General features: G+C 39.1%; 1 protein-coding gene across 2 annotated transcripts in view; it reads left to right on the top strand.

The window, feature by feature from the left end:
• Positions 1–27434, top strand: part of ABCB5 (ATP binding cassette subfamily B member 5) — a 124221-nt gene that overhangs the window by 26859 nt on the left and 69928 nt on the right. For both annotated transcript variants that reach the window (XM_053609153.1, XM_053609154.1), the window contains 2 exons: positions 1481–1684; positions 12533–12703. In XM_053609153.1, coding sequence (XP_053465128.1) covers positions 1481–1684; positions 12533–12703 — 375 coding nt within the window. The remainder of the gene's footprint in view (positions 1–1480; positions 1685–12532; positions 12704–27434) is intronic.

Here is a 27434-nt window from a genome sequence, read left to right as displayed (position 1 = left end):
AGTATTGCATCCCTCCTTGCTGAATATCACCACAGTCACCTTCCATGTATTCCCCTTGGGAAGCTATGCACCCACCCCAGGGCCTAGTCTGCCCTTCAAAGCAATTTTGGAACTCTTTTTCTTGGAATGGCCATTGGAGGTATCGTGGGATGGGGTCTGACAGAATTAAGTTTCCAAATTCATCCTAGATAAAATGCTTTGATAAAATGCTTTGAAGGGTAAACTAGGCACTTGTTCATGCATAGCTTCCCAAGGGGAGTACTTCAAAGACAACCATAGCAATACTCTGCAATGGGGCATATAGCACTTCCTCTACGATGAATTTGCAAATTTGAGCTTAATTGTCCAACCTTATACATGTTATAAATATTTTATCAAAATATAGTCAATCTCTGGTAACAGAAATATGCTACTTCTCAGCTTGTATTTTGGACTAGTAAAAAAGACTCCTGCAATCCCATTACTGGGTATCTACCCAGAAGGAAAAAAATCCTTTTATCATAAGGACACTTGTACTAGACTGTTTATTGCAGCTCAATTTACAATTGCCAAAATGTGGAAACAGCCTAAATGCCCACCAACCCAGGAATGGATTAACAAGCTGTGGTATATGTATACCATGGAATATTATTCAGCCATTAAAAAAAATGGAGACTTTACATCCTTTGTATTAACCTGGATGGAAGTGGAAGACATTATTCTTAGTAAAGCATCACAAGAATGGAGAAGCATGAATCCTATGTACTCAATTTTGATATGAGGACAATTAATGACAATTAAGGTTATGGGGGGGAAGCAGAAAGAGGGACGGAGGGAGGGGGGTGGGGCCTTGGTGTGCGTCACACTTTATGGGGGCAAGACATGATTGCAAGAGGGACTTTACCTAACAATTGCAATCAGTGTAACCTGGCTTATTGTACCCTCAATGAATCCCCCACAATAAAAAAAAAAAAAAGTGAAAAAAGAAAAAATGGAGACTTTACATCCTTCGTATTAACCTGGATGGACGTGGAAGACATTATTCTTAGTAAAGCATCACAAGAATGGAGAAGCATGAATCCTATGTACTCAATTTTGATATGAGGACAATTAATGACAATTAAGGTCATGGGGGGGGGAGGAAAAGCAGAGGGTGCAGGTGTACTCCATTATATTTGTATTATTGTGGAAAAAGCAAAAGAAAAAATAAAATTATTATAACCCAAGAAGTGGGTTTGTAACATATGTCTGTTAAAATGAAATTTTTTCTTCTTTTAACCTTCTGGAATGATAATGGAGTTTCCTAATATAAATATAATGGAAGGAGGGAGAGGGATGGGGCCTTGGTGTGTGCCACACCTTCTGGGAGCAACACATGATTGCAAGAGGACTTTACCTAACAAATGCAATCAGTGTAACCTGGCTTATTGTACCCTCAATGAATCCCCAACAATAAAAAAAAAAAGAAAGAAAGACTCTAAAATATTCTTTGGATTGGCAGATCACAGTGGACGGGAAGGACATCAGAGCTTTAAATGTGCGCTATTACCGAGAACATATTGGAGTGGTCAGACAAGAGCCTGTTTTGTTCGGGACCACCATCAGTAGGAACATTAAGTGTGGGCGAGATGGCGTGACCGATGAAGAGATGGAGAAAGCAGCAAAGGAAGCGAATGCTTATGATTTTATAATGGAGTTTCCTAACGTGAGTACACCTGCGCCCTCAGCCCTGAGCTTGCAGCTACCGCACCGCCGCCCTCTAAGATAATGAAACGGTTATTTCTGCAGAATAGGAGAATGCTTCATTTATGGCTTGTCCAAGATGAAACATATGTAGAAAAGACAGCATGGTAATGAAAGAGAGATGGAGATAGAAATTCATCAATGAAAGGCCAATTTTAGGGCGGCGCCTGTGGCTCAGTGAGTAGGGCGCCGGCCCCATATGCTGAGGGTGGCGGGTTCAAACCCGGCCCCGGCCAAACCGCAACAAAAAAATAGCCGGGCGTTGTGGCGGGCGCCTGTAGTCCCAGCTGCTCGGGAGGCTGAGGCAAGAGAATCGCTTAAGCCCAGGAGTTAGAGGTTGCTGTGAGCTGTGTGAGGCCACGGCACTCTACCCGAGGGCGGTACAGTGAGACTCTGTCTCTACAAAAAAAAAAAAAAAAGAAAGGCCAATTTTAAAAAGTGTCATATTTAGTGCTACAAACGGAAAAGAAAAAAGTGAAGGATATGTTGAAGTGTGACAAAGAGCAAGGAGGGAAAATCATCAGCCTAAGATGAGAGATGTGTCTGTAAAATGTTGATTTGTGAGGCCATCTTGTGGTCAGAGTGGGAATGTCACCCACATGATGTTCAGATTGGTTCTGTGACAAGGCAGAAGGAAAACTGATTATTTTTTAAGCACATGGAGCTAATATCTGATGAGAAGTGTGGTATCATGCTTGGAAAGAGATAGAGTAAACTAAAATTCCTGGCAATAGAACGTATCAGATCTTGATGGATTTTTAGAATTAAAAGAGCTATAAAACCATTAATTTACATTTCCTTAATTATTAGTTTATCAGTATTACCTGAAATCTCTGTGGGGTGCACCCTGTGAAATATGAAAGGATGAGATTTGAAATTAAAATACATATAAATATTCATCATTCCAGAAGGTTAAAAGAAGAAAAAAATTCATTTTAACAGACATATGTTACAAACCCACCTCTTGGGTTATAATAATTTTATTTTTTCTTTTGCTTTCTCCACAAAATCTTTTGTTATGCCAGTATTAACTCTTTCTCCTTATTATGCCCGTTACTTAAGACCATAATTAGGATAGAATTTAGGCCATAAAAATCCTTAAAGGCTGAGGTGATCCTTTGGCTCTAGTTTGGGCACACATGCTTTCTTAACTGACCTTTGCTCCTTTCAGTGACTTTCTTTTCCCAAAACACCAATGCTCATCATTTCCCATGTGGAAATTGGGAGCTTTCTGTTGCTTCTTAAATTATACCCCATAAGTTACTATTTGCTTTTACTAAAAAGTCAATACTACACAAAAATGCCATTTGCTATAAATCTAATAGTAAATCCTGAAAATCTAATTTAACAAATTAAAGGTAGTAGCTTACCATTATGAAACTAAATTGCACTGCCATACATAGATAACCATAGAAATAAAAGTATAAAAACAAAGAAAAGTTCCAGAAGTGTCTATTTTAGGCAAGTGAAAAAACAAGGAAAGCTATGTTCAAAGATGAATAGCATCAATTTTTAAATTAATGTATTAATGTTAGGAGTAGATACCACTGTCTAAGCCTTCTCCCATAAACAACCATAAAACTAACTAAAACATATGAAGCACAGGGCCATTGTTTCCACGCACTGGACAAGATGTAGTGAAAGACTACAATCCCTGAGAGAAAGAAAATGAAGAAGGAACTCTATGAATTTGCAGCATTCTGCCTTGGGAACACAGTGCTGACCTCATCTCTATGAACTGGAATCCAGACAAAACATGGCAGCCCCACTGAGCTAAAAAACACAAATCTAATTTTAGGGCAGCTCAAGTAACTTGGAGAGGTGATACAGGAGCTGTAGAGTTGAGATGGGGGGCAGAAGTCCATGTGGGCATCCCTCGGGAATCCCTGTCTGAGGGTAAGACTACTCGCCACAAATCTGGGAGTAGAAAAGATACCAGAAGTCAGACAGTGCTGTGGGGCTGCTGGAAGTGCAGCCCAGTCAGCGTGGATGCTGAGAGCACATTAACCCTTTTAACATCCCAAGCACATAGGAAGGACACAAAAAAGTCACACCTTAGGAGTCAGGACCCTACCTTAGAATAGGATGTACTCTAGGCCTGCCCTAACAAAGCCTGAAACCAAGCCATGACAAATCCCCAGAGGGGACAGAATTTAGAGATTGGTTCTGCCAAGTTATTATGCTTTCTACACATTTACTCCAACAAAGCATAAAATCAAGATTGCTCAAGTTCCAGATGATCAGTCAGTATTTGAATTGCCTACTGCAAAAAAATCAACATTTTCAGATTCTGAAACACATCATACACAGTATTCAGTGTATAGTCTATTGAAACTAGACATGCACAGACATAGGAAAATACAACCTGTATGCAAAAAAAAGTATGATCCTAAATGTTTATTCATTCTTAAAAGAATGTCAAAATAAATGAGGCAAAAACTGTTACATCAGAAAAGGGAAATAGGCAAATTCGCGATTTTAGTTGTGAAGGCTTCTATACTTGTAGAACCAGTAGGGACTGTCAGTAAGGATATAAGTAGCGTTAAGGATGTTACCAACCAGCCAGGTCTAAGGGACGTGCACAGAACACGCTAGCCAACAGTAGCAGAATGCGTGCTTCTCAAGGGCCCATGGAATAGTAACTGAGATGAACAATGTTCTGGGTCATTAAACAAACAGAACAAAACATAGCAGAGCCTTAGCAATTTTAAAGAATAGAAAACATAAAATACATTCTTTAGATCATAATAGAATTCAACTAGTAATCAATAACAGACATATATCTGGAAAAAAACGAATATTTGAAAATTAATTAACACACTTCTAAATAATCTATATGGTTCAAAGGGGAAGTTTTGAAAACTAGGAAGTATTTTGAACTAAATATTAGTACATATTAGTACATATAATGTACATATTAGTACATTAGTGTATTAGTACATATTGAATATGGTTAAAGTACTGCTTTTAGATAAACTTATAAAATCAAATGCTCATTTTTAGAAAAGAAAAATGATCTATAAGCTGAAAATCAATTTTCCACCTTGTGAAACTAAATAGAGAAGAGCAAATTAACCCAAAACAATAATCTAAATTAAAGCAGAAATTAGTGAAAGCTAAAACTGGAGAACAGGAGAAACAATGATTGAGACCAAAAGCTGTTTTCTTGAAAACATCAATAAAATGAGTAAACCTCGAGCAAGGATGAGAGAGAAAGAGAAGGAGGAGGAGGGAGAGGAGGAGAAAAGGGGAGGGAAAGGAAGGGAAGGGGCAGGGGAAGGGGAGGGGAGGGAGGAGAGGATTATGACTGATATCAGGAATGAAAGAAAGTGCTTGACGAATGATCTCAAAGACATTAAAAGGCTAATAAGGAAATACTATGAAAAAAGCTATGTCTAAAAAGGACACTTGCACTGGTGTGTTCATTGTGGCACAATTCACAATTGCTGAATGTGGAACTGACCTAAGCGCCCACCCACTGATGAGTGGGTAAAGAAAATAGACACACACACACACACACACACACACCATAGAATACTATTCAGTCATCAAAAAGAATGCAATAATATTTTTTGCAGCAATATAGAGAGAACTGAAGGTCATTATACTAAGTGGAAAGGGGGCAGAGCAAGATGGCCAAATAAAATCGTCCAGTAATCATCCCTCTGCACAAACACCAAATTCAGCAACTACCCACAAGCAAGAAGCAAAAGTCAGATAAGCCTTAATACCCGGTTTTAACATCGTATTGAAGTGGCAGGCACAGAAGAGAACAGAAAGGACAGTCTTGCATTTCCTACACCACCCCTACCTCATCCCTTGGCAGGGCCACGCCAGCACCCCCAGGGGAGAGAGAATTTATGTGCTGGGGGAAGGGAGTGAAGTGATTATGGGACTTTGCACTGAAACTCAGGGCTGCCCCTGCCCCTGACACAGGGGAACACAGCACAGGGCCAAATTGTGCCAGTGCCCACAGAGTTGGCACTTAGACAAGCCCAGCCAAAGGGAAATCCTCTTTCTCTGCCCTGAAACCCGAGTTTGGACTTAGTTAGTAAGGCAGTTGGGCCACAAAGGGTTCAGTCCTTGCACAGTTTCTGCAACTATGCTGGCTCCTTGGATCCAGTGGACTCGACAGTGCATGTGACCCAATAATACACCAGCAGCATGGCCAAACCAGTGCCTGTGGGTTTGGCACCTTCCCCAACTATGGGCACTATGGCTCTAGGAGTCTTCCCCAACTATGGGCACTATGGCTCTAGGAGTCTTCTTCCTCTTGAGAAAGGGAAAGGGAAGAGCACAGAGGACTTTGTCTTTCAACTTGGGTACCAACTCAGCCACAGTAAAATAAAGTACTGAGCACACTCCTGAAGCCCCTGAGTCCAGGCCTTAGTTCTTAGATAGCTTTTCTGAATCTACCCTGAGCCAGAAAGAAACATGCTGTCCTGAAGGGAAGAACCCAGTCCCAGCAGGATTCACCATCTGCTGAATAAAGAGCTTTTGGGCATTGAATAAATATCAGAGGTAGCCAGGCAACAGTCACCTCAGGCTTTGGGTGAGAAGGGATGGTTTCAGGTGCGACCTGATGCTGCTGGCCATAAGGGAGCACTCACGTCACTCCTCCCAGCCCAGGGGGTGAGAGGAGAATGAAAGACTTTTCCTGGTAATACAGGAAATTCTCCCATATCTTCTGCAAGTCCACCAAAATGGTACCACCAGGAATCTGCAAGAGTCATAGCATCACTGGACTTGGGGTACCTCCCGTGCTGACACAGTTGCAATGACCAAACACTTAGGTCACAATACTCAATTTCCTTTAAAGATCTAGAAAGCCTTCTCAGGAAGGATGGGTGCAAAAAAGCTCAGACCATGAAGATTAAAATAAATACCTAACTCTTCAATGTCCAGATATTGATGAAGACCCACAAGCATCAGGAACATCCAGAAAGACATAGCTTCACCATGTGAACTAAATAAAGTATCGGTGATCAGCCCCAGAATGATGGAACAGGTGACTTTTCAGACAAATAATTCCAAATATCTGTCCTGAAGAAGCTCAATGAATTCAAGACAACACAGAGAAGGAGTTCAGACGCCTATTGGGGAAATTCAACAAAGAGATTGAAATAATTTAAAACTCAAGCAGTAAACCTACAGCTTAAGAATTCAATTGACACACAGAGAAATGCATCAGAGTTTCTTAACAACAGAATTGACAAAGCAAAAGAAAGATTTAGTGAGCTTGACAATAGCCTGTTTGAAAATACACAGAAGAGTAGAAAGAATAAGTAAGAATGCAGTATGCCTACAAGATCTAGAAAGTAGCCTCAAAAGGCCAAATTTAAGAGTTAGTGGCCATAAAGAGGAGGTAAAAAGAGAGATTGGGGGGTTGCCTGTGGCTCAAAGGAGTAGGGCGCCGGCCCCATATACCAGAGGTGGTGGGTTCAAACCTGGCCCTGGTCAAAAACTGCAAAAAAAAAAAAAAAAAAAGAGAGAGAGAGAAAAAGATTGGATAGAAAGTTTATCCAAGAAATAATAACACAGATGTTTCCAAACCTAGAGAAAGACATCACTATTCAGGGCAAGAAGATCAAAGAACACCAAGAAGATTTAACCCAGACAAGGCTACCTCAACGCATGTAATGGTTAAGGTCCTAAAGATTTGAAAAGGGCCTAAATAAAGAAAAAATAACGTTTAAAGAGCTTCAAAACATCTGACAGAAGACTTCTCAGTGGAAACCTTATATGCCAGGAGAAGGTGGTACATCATATTCAAAATGACAAAGAAAAAAAGCCTTAACCCTAGATTATTATATCCTATAAAAATATCCTTCAAACATAAAGGAGAAATGAAGACTTTCCCAGAAAAAGCAGAGGGATTTCATCAACACCAGATCTGTCCTATAAGAAATGCTAAAAGTTCTTCAACCTGAAATAAATGATAGGAAATCATCTGAAGGTACACAACTCACTGGCAACAGCAAGTGCACAAATACATAAATACCCTCCTCCTCTGACTGCAGTGTAGAAAACATCTATATATTAAGTGGGAAAACTAAAAGACAAACCTATCCAAGATTACTACAATAACTTTTTGAGAGATAGATAGTATAGAAAGACATGGATAGAATCAACAAAAAGTTGGGAGAATTAATAGTGTTAAAATGTCCATACTACCCAAAGCAATCTATATGTTCAATGCAATCTCCATCAAAATACCAATGGCATTCTTCACAGAGATAGAAAAGAAATCCTAAAATTATATGTAACTGAAAAATTTCCAGAATAGCCTAAGCCACCTTGAACAAAAAGAACAGAACCAGAGGAATCACATTCCCTGCCTTCAAGTTACAGTACAGAGCTGCAATGACCAAGCATAGTACGGCATAACAACAGACATGTAGACCAATGAAACAGAATAGAGAACCTAGAACTAAATCCACACATCTATAGTGAACTTAATGTTTGACAGTGGGGCCAAGAACATACAATGGGAAAGGACAGTCTCTTCAACAAATGGTCCTGGAAAAACTTGATACCCATGTGCTGAAAAAAGAAACTGGACCCTTATCTCTCACCGTATACAAAAATCAAATCAAAATGGATTAAAGACTTCACTGTAAGACTTGAAACTCTGAAACTAGTAAAAGAAAACATTGGAGAAATGCTTCAGGACATTTATCTCGGCAAGGATTTATTGAGTAACACACCTGAAGCACTGTCAACCAAAGCAAAATTGTATAAATGGGATCACATCAAACTGAAAATCTTCTGCACAGCAAAAGAAATTATCAACAAAGTAAAAAGACAAGTGACAGGATGGGAGAAAATATCTGCCAAACTACCCATCTGACAAGGGATTAATAACTAAAATATACAAGGAGCTCCAACAACCCAATAGGAAAAAGTAAAATGACATGATTAAAAATGGGCAAAGGATCTGAATAAACATTGCTCAAAAGAAGACACATAAACATTCAACGGGTATATGAAAAAATGTTCATCATCATGAGTCATTAGAGAAATGCAAATCAAAATTATAATGAGATATCATCTTATCCCAATTAAAATGGCTTTTATGCAAAAGATGAGCAATAATGAATGCTGGCAAGGAGGTGGAGAAAAGGAACCTCAGATACTCTTTGTTGGCATGTACATTAGTACAACCACTATGGAGAACAGTATAGAGCTTTATCAAGAAATTAAAATAGAACTATCTTTTGACCCTGAAATCCCACAACTGGGTACATAACCAAGGGAGAGGAATTCAGAATATCAGAAAGATATCTGCACTCCCATGTTCACCGAAGCAATATTCACAATAGCCAAAATTCAGAATCAAGGAAAGTGCCCACCAATGAACGAGTGTATATAAAGAAATTGTACGTACATACAATGAAATATTATAAGGGTGTCCATAAAGTTCATGTGCAATTTACTCTGTTAAACTATTTTGAATTGTACAACAATTGGGCAACAAAGTGAGACTCTGTCTCAAAAGAAAAAAGAAAAAGAAAAACAATTGAGCGGTGCCTGTGGCTCAGTGGGTAAGGCACCGGCCCCATATACTGAGGGTGGCGGGTTCAAACCCAGCCCCGGCTGAACTGCAAACCAAAAAATAGCTGGGCGTTGTTGCGGGCGCCTGTAGTCTCAGCTACTTGGGAGGCTGAGGCAAGAGAATGGCTTCAGCCCAGGAGTTGGAGGTTGCTGTGAGCTATGTGATGCCACGGCACTCTACCGAGGGCCATAAAGTGAGACTCTGTCTCTACAAAAAAAAAAAAAAAAATTGATCTCATGGAGACAGAGTAGGACAATGGTTACCAGAGGCTGGGAAGAGAGGTGGGGCGGGGAGTAAAGTGGATGCAAAAATGCAGTTGCATAGCGAGATAGAATGAACAATATTTGATAACACAACAAAGTGACCGTAATCAACAATAAGTTATGCTATACTTTAAAGGAACTAAAAGACTGAAATTAGAGTGTTCCTAAGACAAAGAAATGTTAAATGCCTGAGGTAATGGATACTCCAGTTACCCTGATTTGATTAATTCACATTGTATGCTTATATCAAAGTATCACATGTACTCATAAAGATACACTATTATGTGCCAATAATAATCTAAAAAATAAATTTAAAACTATATATGTATACCCTCACTTATAAGCTGTGGGTACTCCTGGTCATACAGCATGACTTAACGGACATTGAAGACTTAGAAGGTGCAAGATAAAAAAAACCATTTGTACCTCTAATTCTATTTAAATAATAAATAAATAAATGGGAGAAAAAACTTATAAGAAAAATTTTATGACTTTGAGGTAGGCAAATATTTCTTAGACTGAAAAGCATTATTATTAAAAAAATGATAAACTGGAGTTTGTCAAAATTAAAACCTTCTTTTAAAAGACACCATTTAGAAAACAAAAAGGCAAGATACAGGCAAAATAAAATATTGATAATACATATATCTGATAAGGACATGAATCTGGAATGTATAAAGTACAGTTGTAATTCAGTAATGAGACAAAAAATGGACAAAAATGTGAACAGACATTTCACAAAAGAATAACCAAATGAACAATACATACATGAGAAATATTCAACCTTATTTATTAGTCGCCAGGGAAATCCAAAGTAAAACCACATGAGATACTATTTCACTCTTAGCATGGCCAAAATTAAACAGATTAACAGATTTAGCTTTTGGTTATGATGTAAACAACTAGACCTCTCATTCATTCAGATAAAAGTAAAATCTGTACAACCATTTTAAAAAGCAATTTGATCACCTGTTATAATGATAATCATAAATTTATGACTCAGCATTGTTTTCCTAGGTATTTACCTGAAAGAAATGAAAACATGACCATAAAAATATCTTGCACATGAACACTCAAAGCAGCTTTAATTATAATAGTCAAAAATTGGAAACAATCTAAATTTTCATCAGCAGCTGATTGTATAAGCAATTTGTGATAGATCTAGGCCAGATAATGAAAAAAAATTTTAGCATAAGTATGCCCCAAATAGTTCATGAAACATACTTGTATTAAAAAATACATTGTTTTTCTGAATTCTATGTTTTGTGTGTGTGTGTGTGTTTTGTTTGTTTTTGCTATATCTGGCAATCCAAGGTAGACTCTCATTGTGTGGAACACTACAGGGAAATAAATAGGGGTAATTACTAATACGACTTAGGCGAGTCTCAGAAATATTGTGCTAGGTTAGTGATTTACAACCAGTGTTTAGTGAGGGGATCTTAGGTGTGCAGCAAAAATTTTTAAAGATCATTAATTAAATTATTTTCAGGTTCAAAGCACAGTAAGTATATTCCTTTTTTTACTTTATTTTGATCAATATAGTTTAAGTGTGCCATGAAAATGAAACTGTAAGTTCATGTGTACCACGAGATTAAAAAGTTTGAAAAACGCTGTGCAAGGTAAAAGAAGCCAGCCCCCCAAAATACATACCACATGATTTCATTTTATATGAAGTTCTAGAACCAGCAGAATTGATCTATAAAGGTAAAAACCAAGTCTAGGGTATCTGGAGTCAGGGTGTGGGTTCTGACTGAAAAATGATGCAAGGAAGCCTCCTAGGCCTACAGAAAACTTCTGGTCCTTTATAGGGGTAGTATACTCATTTGTCAAAATTTATAGAGATATATCCTTAAAATGGGTGCATTTTATTGTGTATAAATTATTCAATAGGTTAGATATTTTTTGAAAATTGTGAAGATCCGTTTTTTAGAAATTAAAGGTTTAGGAAGAGAATTTAAATGTGTATCTTTGAAGAAATGAACTTTGAATCAGGGATATAACTCAAAAGAAATACTAGCAATGTTTCACTGGTACTAGAAGTTACCCCTAGCACAAATATGTAGCAATATTTACTGTGTTGCAAATGTATTTACCAAAGGGGCAGTGCCTGTGGCTCAAAGGAGTAGGGTGCCGGCCCCATATACTAGAGGTGGTGGGTTCAAACCCAGCCCAGGCCAAAAAAAAAAACCAAAACCTGCAAAACGAAAAAACAAAAAATGCATTTACAAAAAAAAAGGTGGGCGGCGCCTGTGGTTCAGTGAGCAGGGCGCCGGCCCCATATACCCAGGGTGGCGGGTTCAAACCCAGCCCCAGCCAAACTGCAACAAAAAAATAGCCGGACGTTGTGGCGGGCGCCTGTAGTCCCAGCTACTCGGGAGGCTGAGGCAGGAGAATCGCCTAAGCCCAGGAGTTGGAGGTTGCTGTGAGCTGTGTGACGCCGCGGCACTCTACCGAGGGCCATAAAGTGAGACTCTGTCTCTACAAAAAAAAAAAAAAAAAGGTATAAGAAACTCAAAAGTCTCCCAATATTGTAAAAAGTTTTAGGGGGAAGTTTGTTTCATAGTAATTTTTTAAATACGGTTTTTGTAAGTCTCTAGAAAGGAAATTGTGGATAATATGCCACACTGCTAATAAATGTTTCAATATTTAAATTTACATATGTTTGTTACAATTGTTCTTTTAAAGACTTCAAAGCACTCTAAAAACGTCTAAAAAGTATTTGAAAATTAGTTGAAATTATTAACATTTCCAAAAATCCTTGATTGCCATATGGTCAAATTTCTTTCAGTTCTAGCCAAATTGTCCTTGTCCTTTTCACTAGGCTCTTTTTACACAGTTGTTCGTTTTTACAAAAACAAATCCAAAGTTACTTGATTGTTTTACGGCTGAGGCTGGTATTGGACACAGCTGACTGTGTCCTGTCATTTCCTGTCCCAGCCGTTTAATCGTGCAGCCTTCTGTGTCTATGCTTTTTCCCCCCTATTTTCAATAGAAATTTAACACATTGGTAGGAGAAAAAGGAGCTCAAATGAGTGGAGGGCAGAAACAGAGAATCGCGATTGCCCGAGCTTTAGTTCGAAAGCCCAAGATCCTGATTTTAGACGAGGCCACGTCGGCGCTGGACACGGAGAGCGAGTCAGTGGTCCAGGCGGCGCTGGAGAAGGTGAGTGGGGGAGCCCTGCGGCTGTCCGCGTTCCTGCTCTTGGTGGCCGTTCCACACCAGCAAGTGCAGACCTCGGTGGGTTACATCAGGGACATCCTTACAGGACGGGTGCAGGCCTCGCACCCGTGAGATGATACCTACAAGCAGAGACTTGGCGGACAGAAGGAGCCCCTGAGGTTGGTGCTAAAAATATACCTATGAGGCTGATGTACAAGCGGTCATCCCAAATACACCGCTATTCCCACGAATTTATACTTTCTTCCTACTCAAAATAACCTCCCCGCCATCAGCACGACTGTAACCAAGTCTGTCCTTTGCCTCTTCCACACACGCCCGTGCGAGTCTCTCCTCTACCCACTTTTCTTCCTCATGGCATTCATTTTAACCCATGTTCCCCTGAGGTAGAGAACCCGCTGACCTTGTCCCAGCTGGCCCCTCGCACCTCACACTGCCCTCCTTTTACCCTGTGCTTCAAGGCCGCTGCGCCGGGCCCCAGGTGCACTGCGTCTGCGAGGAGAGGCGGCAGAGGTGCTGTGAAAAATGGCTGGATGCTTTTCTCACTTGCTCACTCTTCTAAGTCATGGCCCCTGTACCCCACTGAAGGCTAAATGGCACATTTTAGTTCGCCTTTACTTGGAAATGTATTAAGTATTTTTCTCTATAGGAAAATTGCAGGCCTCTAGTTTTAAATGCTGACTTTATGGGACTGGAAATGAATACTGGCAGCCAAGAGTGTCCAATGGTTATTTAAAAAACTATTATTTACTTGCAAATCAGATTCCATAAGATTTGACCCTTGTTTCTGATAGGTGTAAAACAGGCAGCCAGAGGTGAGAGGCAGTGGAGATGTTCAGGCCAGGTTTGTTGAAAAGGGGTTGGTGACCTGCCTGGGGTTGGTGGCTCCCCGGGAAATTTGAAGACCTCTTTTTTTTTTTTTTTTTTTTGTGGTTTTTGGCCGGGGCTAGGTTTGAACCCGCCACCTCCGGCATATGGGACTGGCGCCCTACTCCTTGAGCCACAGGCGCCGCCCTTGAAGACCTCTTTTACGTGGGAGAGGGGGACTAGCCAGATCCTCCGCATCCTCATCTCAGCAGGTGAGGAGGAGAAGGAGGAGGGTAAGGGTTTGTGTGTGGCTGCCTCGGCCATCAACAGTCTCCCTCCCGTGATGAGAGTGCCACACGTTGCTTGTATGTTATGAAAATCCTAATTTACTGTGGACACTTGGTCATAGAAAGGAAACAAGGGCAGGGGTGATATTTTATTCTTTTTTTATACTTTGGAACTAGGTCAGGTATCTCTATATAGAATACACTAAATAGTTTAAAATAATAGTGATGTTTGTTTATTTAGGACTTGAATGTACTAACAATGATTACTCAACTTTTTTTTGAGCTAGAGTTTCACTCTGTCTCCCTGGGTAGAGTGCGGTGTGATCAGCATAGCTCACAGCAAACTCAAACTCTAGGGCTGGAGCAATCTTCTTGCCTCGGCTTCCTGAGTAGCTGGGACTACAGGCCCTGCCACCGTGCCCCCCTACTCAATTATTTTTAAACACATTGGCTTTCAGTTTATTGAGAGGTTAAATGTTGTGCTCATTGTCTTTTTATTCAGTAAGTGAATTACTTTAAGCAATCAAAACTAGTTTGGACTTTTAAAATAAATAGTTGCTTGGCAACATGATAAACTGAAGTGCTTTTCCTACTGGTTAAAGTGAAATCTCTGTTGGAAGTGAATAAAAAATGCAAAATGTTTGTCAACTATGATTCCAATTACATAAAATAGGTGTACCTGTGAACAAAAATGAAGGGTCATGCAAGGGTGATCCAGAAAGGATCCAGTCGTTGTTAAAACTATTTTTCTTACGACACGGCTGGATACTTTCTGGATCACCCATGTATCTATAAATACTAACAACTGAGTGACAGAATTATGAGGGAATTTAACGTATTTTTAAAATGCATTTCTTGGGTGGTGCCTGTAGCTCAATCAGCAAGGGTGCTGGCCACATACAACTAGGGTGGCTGGTTTGAACCTGGCCTGGGCCTGCTAAGCAACAACTGCAATAACAACAACAACAAAAATAGCCGGGTGTTGTCACAGGCACCTGTAGTCCCAGCTACTCAGGAGGCTGAGGCAAGAGAATCACTTAAGCCCAAGAGTTGGAGGTTGCTGTGAGCTGTGATGACACAGCACTCTACCCAGGGCAACAGCTTGAGATGCTGTCTCAAAAAAAGGTATTTCTTGTTTCTTTTTCTTTTTTTTAGTTTTCAAAGGGAGAGGAATTCAAGTCAATATTGTAGAGACAGGTGTGAGACTGCTTTATGTAGGGTTTATGGTCTTTTGCATGGTGAGGACAAAGGGGAACGGATAGAGTAAAAGGGAGCATACTGAACAAGATTAACAGTATACCCTTCAGTTTATTGGAAAATGGCTTGTGGAAAAGGAGAGCATGCAAACAGAAGCAAGGCAATGGGAGCTCCCAATGGTGAGAGTCCTCTCTACCCACCCCATAGGTGGTGGCTGTGGAATCAGGACCCCCTTATCTTCTTAGCTAAGGACCCCTTTAGGTCCTAGCTAAGAAGATAGAGCATCCAGCAGTTTTCATTCCTGAAGGTCTAACAGCCTCCAGACCCTGCTCATGATACACCCTAAGCACAGCTAGCAGATTGTTACAGCTCAAAATGTCCCGCGTTCCACTAACCAACAAAAGAGGGCACAATGAGATACTACCCTTCTCGCTGGGGGGTCTGCACCCACCTCCTTCCACACCCTGCCCTTGTGTATTCCTTCCACTCTCTCCTCTCCATGACCCCATTATTTTCCATTTATATGAAGTTCTAACATCAGTGAAACTAATCAATAGTTATTAAAAAACTAAATCAGTGGTTTCCTAGAGCAGGAATGGGTTTTCAGTAGAGAGCAGTGTGAAAAAACTATCAAATTTTCTCTTCTCCTTAACAGGGTGGTTGCAGTAGCTAACTCCCTGCTACAGCCCAGGCCCTCATCTATTTGTTCTCAACACAGCAGCCAAGTGTTGCTATTCAGATGGAAATTTGATAATGTCACCCTCCTGATTCAAATCATCCCATGGCTCCCCCTTTCACTCTAAGTAAAAGTTAAATTCTTTCCAATAAGTTACAAGGCTGTATGGTAGTGATTTTCAACCAGTGTGCTGCAAGAGGATCTTAAATATGCAGCAAAAATTTTTAAAGATCATTAATTAAATTATTTTCAAAACAAGTCAAAGCACAATAAGTATATTTTTTTAACTTTTTTTTCGATCAACATAATTTAAGTGTGCTGTGGACGTCTAAGCATAATAAGAATGCCATGAGATTTTTAAAAGGCTGATAAACACCGAGGTATGGAGCTGGATTCCACGCTTCTTCTAGAACTTTCCTTCCCATCACTCTTTCTGCCAATGGCTGCTCCACATCAGCTAACACACTATGTATGTGTTTATTTTGTATTGTTTCTCTTCTCCCATTGGAATGTAAACTCTTTGGTGTCAAAGGCTTTGATGGGGTAACTGCAGCTTCCCCACCACTGAAATCTTGCCTGGCCCTTAATTGACAGCCAGGAAATAGTTATCTAAATGGATTTTGGATGAATATGATACTAGATAGTTCTAAGACCTGAATTGCTCTTTTCTGGACTTCTTGGTTTCAGATTGCAGCACACCAGTTGTGCTTCCCTAGTCTTGTTCAAGAGGAGGTTCTGGGGTCCACGGATAAGGGTGTATGCCATAGGGTTTGGGCTTCCAAGCTGCCCCACGAACAGGAGGCATAGCAGTGAGCACCTGCAGGCCCTTGGGGAAGCCAGGGAGCCCACACTGATTCTAAGATAAAGCCTGAGAAAGCTCTTTGAAATGTTAAAGTGGTATGCAAATCTGAGGCATAATTACTATTAAGGGAGGTTCTGCCATCCCACATCAATGGAGAAGCTCTAAAGAGTCCCTCTTCTAATTATGAGGGAAGGATTTCCATCACTGTTGTGGTCTACTTTATGAAATTAAGTTCTAAGAAGTGGTTAACCAAAGCCAAAGTCAGACCACAGTAAGTTTTATGCACACAAATGCACACACAGATACACATTTTAGTGTGTCCATATTAATTAGATATCTTACTCTGTATTTACATATGGAATTGGGAATTTTTTTAATGTTTAATTATTTGTAGCTATAATAGTTGGGAACTATGAAAGGGGATTTCTTCAAGGGAATTTCCTCGACTGGAAGTTAGCCAGGAAAGCAAGGTAACACACGGTCTACGTTATGCCAAAAACACTGTGGGACACTTTTATAAGTCTGCTTAATCAAGCTCACATTTGTAAGGCTTGGTGCGAAATTCTAAGCCACTGATTTCTTTCAGGGTAGTGGTTCTTCCTCTTTGATAGATCAGGGCCCTATTGAGAATCTGATTAAGAAAGAGAAAAACATAAACCACTATAACTCTTCAGAAAATATACAAATGTTCTTAAAAAAAAGATTTACATGTAATGCTCAAGGGTCCATAGACCTCTCCAAAGCCACTCATAAGTCTTTATTTGAGATGTAACAAAGGCATAATTGGATACTAGTAGCTAATTCTCCAAGAACCCTGAGATTAAGACCTTCTTCTCCTATTTTACAGATGAGCACACTGAGGCACAGACAGATTAGCTGTGAAGCCAGAATCTGGACCTAGACAGCTTGGCTTCCCACCTAACTGATGTAACCACCATACTAAATTACCTCAAGATTAAACATAGGGCACAGAGCTACAACTGAATCCAGATCAAGCTTCAGAACTACCCTCCCTGGGCTGGGCGCTGTGGGTCATGCCTGTAATCCCAGCACTCTGGGAGGCAGAGATGGGTGGATCGCCTGAGCTCATGAGTTCAAACCAGCCTGAGCCAGAGCGAGACCCCATCTCTAAAAATAGCCAGGTATTGTGGTGGGCACCTATACTACTCCCAGCCACTCGGGAGGCTAAGGCAAGAGGATCACTTGGGCCCAAGAGTTTGAGGTTGCTGGTAGCTATGATGCCATGGCACTCTACCCAGGGCAACAACGACTCTGTCTCAAGAAAAAAAAAAAAAAAAAAACCCTAGCCTCCTATTAAACATAGAATTACCATATGATCCAGCTATTTCACTTCTGGGTATATATCTAAAATAACTAAAAGCAGGGTAATGAGGAGATGTTTGTATACTAATGTTCTTAGTAACATCATGTATAGTAGTCAGAAGGTATAAATGACCCAAAAGTTCATTGACAGATAAAGGGATAAACAACATGTAGTATATATACTATGTACATGATAGAATAGTAAAGAAATAAAATTCTGATGCATGCTGCAACATGAAGACCCTTGAAGAATTATGTTAAGTGAAATAAGACTGACATGAAAGGATAAATATTGTAGGAGGTACCTAGATCCAATTCAGAAACAGAGACAGAAAGTAGTTACCAGGGGCTAGGGATGTGGGGAAGTGGGGAGTTAGTGTCTGATCAGTACAGAGTTTCATTATGGGATGATGATAAAGTTCTGGATAGTGGTCACAGCTGCACAACAATGTGAATATACTTAATGCCACGGAATATACTTAATGTACTCTTGAACATTTTTTTATTAAAATTATAAGTTTTACATTATGTATCTTTTACTCAAAAAAATAGAAGTCTAAGACTGAGTTGAAAAGAATAGTGAAAAAATTTGCATAAAGAAAAGTTAATGACACAGAGGAATTTGGCCTCTCAGGAGGATTCAGAGGGATCCTACCCTTAAAAATAGTTAGAATGGGCCAGGCATGGTGGTTTCGCAATGGTTCACGGTATAATCCCAGCACCCTGGGATTGCCTGACCTCAGGAGTTCTGAAACCAGCCCGAACAAGAGTGAGACCCTGTCTTTACAAATAGAAAAACTAGCCAGATGTTGTGGTGAGTGCCTCTACTCCCAGCTACTTGGGACAGAGGCAGGAGGATAACATGAACCCAGGAATTTGAGGTTGCTGTGAGCTATGATGCCACAGCAGTCTGCCCAGGGTCACTTAGTGAGTCTCTCTCTCTCTCTCAACAAAGAAAAAAAAAGGTTAGAATGGTATATTACACATAATACATATTTTAACATAATCCTAACAAAGCAAAACTACCTTTTCCCAAAACCATACTACCTGCTTGGGAAAGAAATTCAAATCATACTCCAAACTGAAACTCTTATATGGGCTTATAAAAAATTCAGTTTTTTTCTCTTAAGTTGCTTATTTTAATCATACTATATACATGACTGGTGGATTTACCTATCATAAATAAATTTAAATCACTGTTAGCAGGACATTTCAAAGTTTTAAAAAATATAATGAAATGTCTTTTAAAATAAAATATAATTAAACATTTTCCATAGCCATGATAATATCCATAATGGATAACATCCATAATGTTTTATTATATTTTACAATAAAATATAGTATTTTATTTTATGTTTATATTTATAAATTATAAATAAATAATTTATTTTAAAATAGAATATAATAAAACATTACCCATACCCATGATATGGATAAGGACCTTGTTATTTCTACACATTTAAATTATTTCCAAACCTTGCCTTTCTCTATGAAGAAGGAAAATGCCTAAATGAGATATTGATTTTCGTAAGTGTTACCAAATAAGACATCTCTAATATTTTATTTATTGGTCAGTGTTGTGGTCTAGGTAGAGAATTAGTCCCTTCTGGAAGAAAGATGAGTTACTTATTGTGGCATTTTCTCTTCTTGCCCTGCATTTACTTTAATTTTTTTGTTATAAATTTGTTCTGGGATGCTTAAATGATAAGCTTGTTAATAAAGTTAGGTTAAAGAGAAAGGTATTAGATAACAATAAATAACTTTATGTTATTTCCAATTATTAGCCTTATTGTCAACTTATTTAGAACTAAGAACGAAGAGATTCCAGGCTTTACAAAGAAAACATTTTACTCTAGGGTGTTACTTCACGTTCCTAACTAGGTAGTATTAGCTGTAATGAGCAGGGAGGCCTCATCTCAGCAAAGAGCTTATATTTTGAATGTATTCCCTTTCTAAAGAATCTTAACCTAAGCATATGCATATTCCCACAAGTAGGTTTCAGCAAGTTGAAAGGAAGGGATCAAAAAGGAGATGAATACCTTATTAAATATGACTTCTGATGCCCGATATTTTGGTATTTGTCATCCCATTGAACAAAAGAAAGAGCACTCTCAGACAGGTGGGGTGGCCTGGCAGTGACCTCACATGATCGAGCCATGGAGCCAGTGCTCTCTGTGTATATGCAGTATACATTGACTACAGTTTATTAATCCATTCATGAGTTCATGGGCTCACTGTGAAGTTGAAAGCCATCTGCCTTAGTGTTCTTCCAGGAACACTTCACCTTCAACTTCACAGTGAGGTAGTTAAGAAACCGAAAAGCTAGAACTTTCAGCACTGTGTTACGTGGAATGAACCCAAGAGCTGATGAACTCATGAATGGATTAATAAACTGTAGTTGATGCATACCATGGAGTCCTATTTCACTGTAAAAAAAGATGGAGACTTTGCATCTTTTGTGTTTACCTGGGTGGAGTTGACGAACATTCTTCTTCGTAAAGTATCACAAGAATGGAAAAAGAAGTATCCAAAGAACACAATACTAATATGAAACCAATAAATAAACAATTACACCCCCACATGAAAGAAAACTTAACTAAATTCAAGTGGGGAGGAGGAGAAGGAAGAAAAAGAAGAGGGAAGAGGGGAGGAGGATTGGTAAGCTGTCACCTAATGGGCCCAATGTAAGTTATACAGCAGAGCCCCTGGGTGAAAGACTCAAGTACAACTTGAACTTTACTTAACAAATGCAAACAAGGTAACCTAATCGTTGTACCTTCATATTACTCAGAAGTTAATAAAAAAAAAAAAAGAAAGAAAGATATCAAATAGCCTATGCTTCCCATTTAACTACATTTTGACCTTCCTAATTAGAAAACATGATCAGTTAAAATTTTGATAGCCTAAGGGAGAGGAACTTGAGGAGCAGTGAGAAGTTTCAGCCTATGTTCTTGGGGCATTGGGGTAAGAGCCACCAATGAGCATCTCAAGGAGTGGAAGAAGGAGGGCAGGGAGGTGGGTGAGGAGGTACCCCAAGGCCCCCAGCAGATCAAACAAAGCAGCAGACCATTTATCTGGATATTTAAATACACACTCACACATGCACATATGTATCAAGTTTCTCCATGAGTTTTCATATGACAAAAGGATTTTAGTAGTATAAACAAACAAACAAAAAAAAGGAGTTGAAGACTACAGGACTACGTCATGGACCTTATGTCACTGATGGGCCCCAGATCCACCTGAGGCGACCTTCTAGGAGGCAGTGAGTGGGCACTTGTGTCTCAGAGTTTTCCCACACCACACTCACCGCCAGGACCCTAGAATCACATGTTTGCCAGATTCTCCAGAGTATATAATTGACCCTCTCCAATGCTCTGAGAGCTGTATTATTCCCCTTTCTTTTCCTATTGCCACCATTGTTCAAGTCTGAGCCTATCCCTGGTGAGAATCTAGCCTGTCGCTTTAGGCCCTTATCTCTGCCTAGCAATTCTGTGAGAGAAGTTTTAAAGCATCCTCTGTTTCAAAGTCCAGGCTAATTACCTGGTGATTTATAGCTGTGCATAGGATTGTGAAGTCATCTGAAAAATGTCAGCAAAGTGTCAAGTAGAAGCCTACCTTCCTGTTGAACTTCCTTTGGTCAAATATCTAATTGTTTGCCTTTTAGCTCCGTATAATCCATGAAATGGGAGAGGGGACACTAGGAACTTCTTCCAATATTGTACCTTCTAGAAGAAATGATAGCATCCATGATGTATTGAAAATCCACCGCACCTACTTTGAGTATCTGGAGAAACAATGGAATGAATTGCAATGTCTCCTTGATTTTCGCATCAATTCTTACTGAACAACAAAGCATCAACCCACATTTTCTTCACCTATGTTTAAACTTTTACGAGGCCTTGGTAAAAATCTCTTTCATGCTTTAAGCCTAAAGCAGTTACTATTGAATTTTGTATTGCTATTCACTATGGCTGGCATATCAGCTGTAGGTCACATTTATGATCTAGCAGAGACGTATTTTTCTAGTGCACTTGATAGTACTTGGATATGTAGGGTACTGGCAGGCCCATTTTATAGTCCTTTGAAGCCAGTATTTTCTCTTTTGTAAAAAATTATTATATATTCCTATAATTTATCTGATATACCAAGATATGAATTTGTGATATAATAAATGAAATTATAACATAACATCTACCTTAATCAAATATTTGTAGTTTCAGCCACAGCCTTGCAGCGTAAACACAGTAAAGATGAGTTAGAGCAGGCTGCTGGAACACTAATGCTGTAAAACACAATTGCAGGAATAGGTTTCCCCCATCCTCAGTATTCGGGTGTCAGACAACAGCACGTACTTCTGCAAAATAAATGAACCTGCTCCATATGAAATGCCTGATAAGTAAAGAAATGTGAGAAGACGTGTATAAAAATTCTGTGAAATGAGCCCCCTACAAGGAAGAGAAGGTCTATAATAACATCAATCCGCAGCAGAAACCTTGCAATGCTGATTCTGAGAACAGAAGGATGCATGCAATTCTCAGGCCTTTTCTAGTTATAACTTTATACTTGTTTGATTTTACAACATTCTTTCCCCACATTCTCCTTAGAGTATGATATGTCATATGCTTCCTTTTGTATTTTAAATTCCATACTTATTAATTTGTTTTGAGAAAATGTTTGATAGTATAATATTGTGAAATCATTGAGCTCATTAATTACACCATCTATATATATATGTGTGTGTGTTTATATATATTTTATATATATAAAATTTTTTTACATATATTTTTTAGAGACAGAGTCTCACTTTGTCACCCTCGAAAGAGTGCTGTAGCGTCACAGCTCACAGCAACCTCCAGCTCTTGGGCTTAGGGGATTTTCTCGCCTCAGCCTCCCAAGTAGCTGGGACTACAGGCACCTGCCACAACGCCCAGCTATTTCGTATAGTTTCATTAAACAGAGTTGAGATCTTTTTGCTTTCAGAAAATAGCATTTGCAACTTCATGGAAATGTAATTGAATAAATGGAAGTGGAGTGGGCCAAGGCTGGGTGCCTGAGCAGAGTGTTTTCACCTTCTCTGCGGTCAGCTTTGGAATACATACCCACCCTCACCCAGCAGCTGTGTTCTTGTGTTCCTTAAAAGGAAATTTGAAATTTGAAAGGAAATTTGTAGGCGGGTGCTTAGGTCTCCAAAACACAGAATAAAAATTGGACTTGAAGTTTGAAAAAGAGGAGTAGGTTGAGCGTAGGCTGAATGTCTTTGAAAGGTGGTGCATCAGACAAGCCCAAATTGAGATTGTCCATAAAAGATTTGACCAGTACTCCTCAAAACCATCAAGTTCAACAAAAACAAGGAAGATCTAAGAAACTGTGGCAACCAGAAGAAGCCTCAGAAGACATAATAAATAAATGCATTGTGATACTCAGAGGCCGGGGGGTGTTGAGATCCTAGAACAGAGTATTAGGTAAAAATCAGAGAAATCTAGCTGGACACTGTATCCAGTAGTTAGAGTGCTGGCCCTGCCGACCCAAGTGGTGAGTTCAAACCTTACCTGAGCCTAATTAAGAAAAAAAAAAAAAAAAGAAAAGAAAGAAAGAAACTAAGAAAAACAGAGCCCTTTAAAAAATAAATAAATAAATTAGAGAAATCTGAATAAGTGTGGAGTTTAGGTAATGCAACAGAGAAACATAAGATGTTTGAACTGGGAAATATTGTGTGTAGGATATACAGAAGTTCTTTGTACTATATTTCTGTAAATCTCAAACTATTCTAAAATACAATATTTATTTTTAAAATAACAAAAAAACTACGCCTGTAATCCTAGCACTCTGGGAGGCCGAGGTGGATGGATTGCCTGAGCTCAGGAGTTTGAGACCAGCCTAAGCAAGAGTGAGACCCTGTTTCAATTAAAATAGAAAAAGTAGCTGGGTATTGTGGCAAGCGCCTATAGTCCCAGCTACTTGGGAGGCTCAGGCAAGAAGGGCTCTGAGGCTCTAGAGTTTAAGGTTGCTGTGAGCTATGACGCCATATAACTCTATCGAGGGCTCACAAAATGAGACTGTGTCTCAAGACTTTTTTTTTCTTCTTAACAGCTTTTTTGAGGTTTCATTGATGTGTAATAAATTGAACATATTAAAATATACAATGGGAAAAGTTTCGGCATATGTCTGTGAAATCATCACCACAACGAAGATAGTCAGTCAACCGAATTTTTCACCCGCTCTTTGAAACCACTCTATCCCCTGACCCTTGGCAACCACTGATTTGCTCACTGTCACTATAGATTAATTTGTATTTTCTAGAACTTTATATAAATGGAGTCACATGGCAGGTATCCTGTTATGTCTGGCTTCTTTCACTCAGCGTAATTGTTTTGAAACTCATTCACTTTGTGAAATGCATCAACAGTTTATTCCTTTTTACTGGCGAATGGCATTCTGTGGTGTGAATGTACCACAATTTGAGTTAATTGACATTGATGCTCTTTTGAGGTATTGGGTGTGTTTTCAGTTTTTGAATAGTAAAGATAAAGCTATTCTAAATATTCACATGCAAGTCTTTGTGTAGATGCGTGTTTTTACTTCTCTTGGGTAAATACCTAGGATTTGGATGGCTGAATCTTACAGTTGTATGTTTAAGTTTTTAGATAAGTGCCAAACTGTCTTCCTTTTACATTCCTACAAGAAATATATTAGAATTCTATGTACTCCAAATATTGCCGTGCACTTGGCGTAGGTAGTCATTTTAAGTTTACCCATCTGAAGTTACATGTAGTGGTATCTTAATCGTCTTTTTAATTTGCATTATCCTCATAATTAATGATATTGAACGTTTTTATGTGCTAACAACTTTCTGTATTTCTTCTTTGTTAAAGTGTCTGCTCAAATTTTTTGCCTAATTTTCAATTGTGCCCTTTGTTTTCTTATTCATAAGTTTTGAGAGTTCTTTATATATTCTTCATATTTCTAAATTTAAGTTTTTATCAGACATATGATTAGAAAATATTTCTCCCCATTCTGGGGCTTATCTTATCTTTCATTCTCTTTTTTTTTTTTTTGAGACAGTCTCAAGCTGTCACCCTGGGTAGAGTGACATAGTGTCACAGCTCACAGCAACCTCAAACTTTTGGGCTTAAGAGATTCTCTTGCCTCAGCCTCCCAAGTAGCTGGGACTACAGGCACCCGCCACAATGCCTGGCTATTTTTTTGGTTGTAGTTGTCATCGTTGTTTGGAAGGCCCAGGCTGGATTCGAACCTCCCAGCTACAGTGTATGTGCTGGCACCCTAGCCGCTGAGCTACAGGTGCCCAGCTATCTTTTCATTCTCTTAAGGCTCTTTAGCTTTATTGGGGGTCAGGGACAGCTACATAGTCTGTGGGGCTCAGTGTAAAATGAAAATGTGGACTCTCTTGTTTGAAAATTATTAAGAATGGTAAAATGACAACAGCAGAGAGTGAAACCATGAGTTGGGACCTTCTAAGCCCAGGGCTCTGCCTGACTGTTCATCCATCCCAGAAGCTGGCCCTGCAGTGTCTATCCCTGACTATGAGGAACTTCAGACAGACTGTGACACAGTGATCAGCCTCAGTTCTGAACTTGGGGTATCATTTCACATTACTGACCCAAACTACAAAATTCCTAGTTCCCTGGTTGGCTCAAATGATACAAACTGTGTCCACAGGTGTGCACACTCACATGTGTATCAGATATATATGGATGTACATATAAGGACTATGTCTTTACGTATGTATTCCTGACCTAAGTGTATGTATGTGTCTATATATGACATTTACAGATGAGTGTATTCCAAGAACCAAATATCTGCCTAATGAATACCCTGCTTTGCTAGTCTCCATCCCCAATCCTATTTCCCTAAGTAATTTTAAAAATTGAAATCCAGATTGAACACTCAATTTAGGTAGGAACCATCTCTTGATTGCCATCTGAAACCTGAATAGTGTAAATGATTTCTCTTTAACATTTTAGAGCATAAATTTAAATGGTTTTAAGTTATAGTTACATGATGTTATCTCCCAACTCTCCTGAGAAAGTTCAGTCTACCCTTTTATCCCATTCAAGAGCATCCTGGTTTGGATGACACTTTAGATCACCTTAAGATAAATGAAAGGTATCAGAATATATGTTTTCTTAAAAACAAAATAAGATGCTATAAAAATAATTATAAAAGACCTTTAGGCTGGGCATGGTAGCTCAGACCTGTAATCTTAGCACTCTGGGAGGCTGCGGCAGGAGGATTACTTGAGCTCAGGAGTTTAAGACCAACATAAACAGAAGCAAGACTCTATCTCTACTAAAAATATAAAAATTAGCTGGACATTGATTGTGCTTGTAGCCCCAGCTACTTCGGAAGCTGAGGTAGGAGGCTCACTCGAACTCCAGAGTTTGAGGTTGCTGTGAGCTAGGCTAATGCCACAGCACTTTAGCCTGGGTCAATAGAGATAGACTCTGTCTCAAAAAAAAAAAAAAGACTTTTAATCATACCATTGAAACTATTTTCATCTATTTGTTGTTCACGTGCATACATGTGTTATTCATAGAAATAAAAGCTTTTTTTTCTTTTGAAACAATGAGTCTCACTTTGTAATCCTTGGTAGAGTGCTATGGCGTCACAGCTCACAGCAACCTCAAACTCCTGGGCTTAAGCGATTATCTTGCCTCAGCCTCCCAAGTAGCTGGGACCACAGGTGCCCACCACAATGCCCAGCTATTTTTTGTTGCAGTTGTCATTGTTGTTTAGCTGGCACAGGCAGAGTTCGAACCCGCCAGCCTTGGTGTATGTGGCCAGCACAGTAACCACTGTGCTACAGGCACCAAGCCAATAAAAGCTCTTTAAACTAGAACATGCTTTTCCAAAGTGTTTAGCTTTTTTGCTTTTAAACCAAAGTATAATACCTGCACATTAAATGAAATTGAGACAATATAAGTACAACCTGGCTAGGCACTGTTGCTCATACCTATAATTTCATGAATTTGGGAGGCTCAAGTCGGAGGATCACTTGAGCCAAGAGTTCAAGATTATGATATCCCCATTTCACAAGATTATGATATCCTAGGCTACCTAGTGAAACCCTGTCTCTACAAAAAATAAAAGTGCAACCCACAAACCCAATGATTAAATAACAGTCACTATTAGTATTTTGATAAATTTCTATATAGATGTCTTTTTCAATGGATAGATTATTAAAAACATAGTTATAATATAAATTCTTTCCTATATTTTTCCTCATTATTATTTAATCTTAATAACTAGTGTTTTAAGTTTTCCTCTCATAGATTTGGAATAGGAGAGGTCAAGAAAAACCATACCAGATTCCAGCGTCAGCCTTCCCAGAGACTGGCTGAGGCACTCAGCAAGCTTCTAACCTTTCTGAGCTCCAGTTTTCAGATGCCCAATAAGTATGAATAAAAACACTAATGAGGGCAGTGCCTGTGGCTCAAGGAGTTGGGCACCGGCCCTGGCCAAAAACTGCAAAAAATAATAATAATAAATAAATAAACCAATAATGAGAAAGGTAAACAGCAGTAGCATAGTAGTAATATGAATGGTAATAATATTAGCTATTATTTTAAGTCCCTGACAAACTTGTAGGATTCCAAAAGTATC

Source organism: Nycticebus coucang, chromosome 11 (genome assembly GCF_027406575.1).
Source record: "Nycticebus coucang isolate mNycCou1 chromosome 11, mNycCou1.pri, whole genome shotgun sequence".
In the NCBI taxonomy this organism is placed as follows: domain Eukaryota; kingdom Metazoa; phylum Chordata; class Mammalia; order Primates; family Lorisidae; genus Nycticebus; species Nycticebus coucang.
Note: the sequence above shows the minus strand (reverse complement) of the source record. Positions and strands in the feature narration are given on the sequence as shown.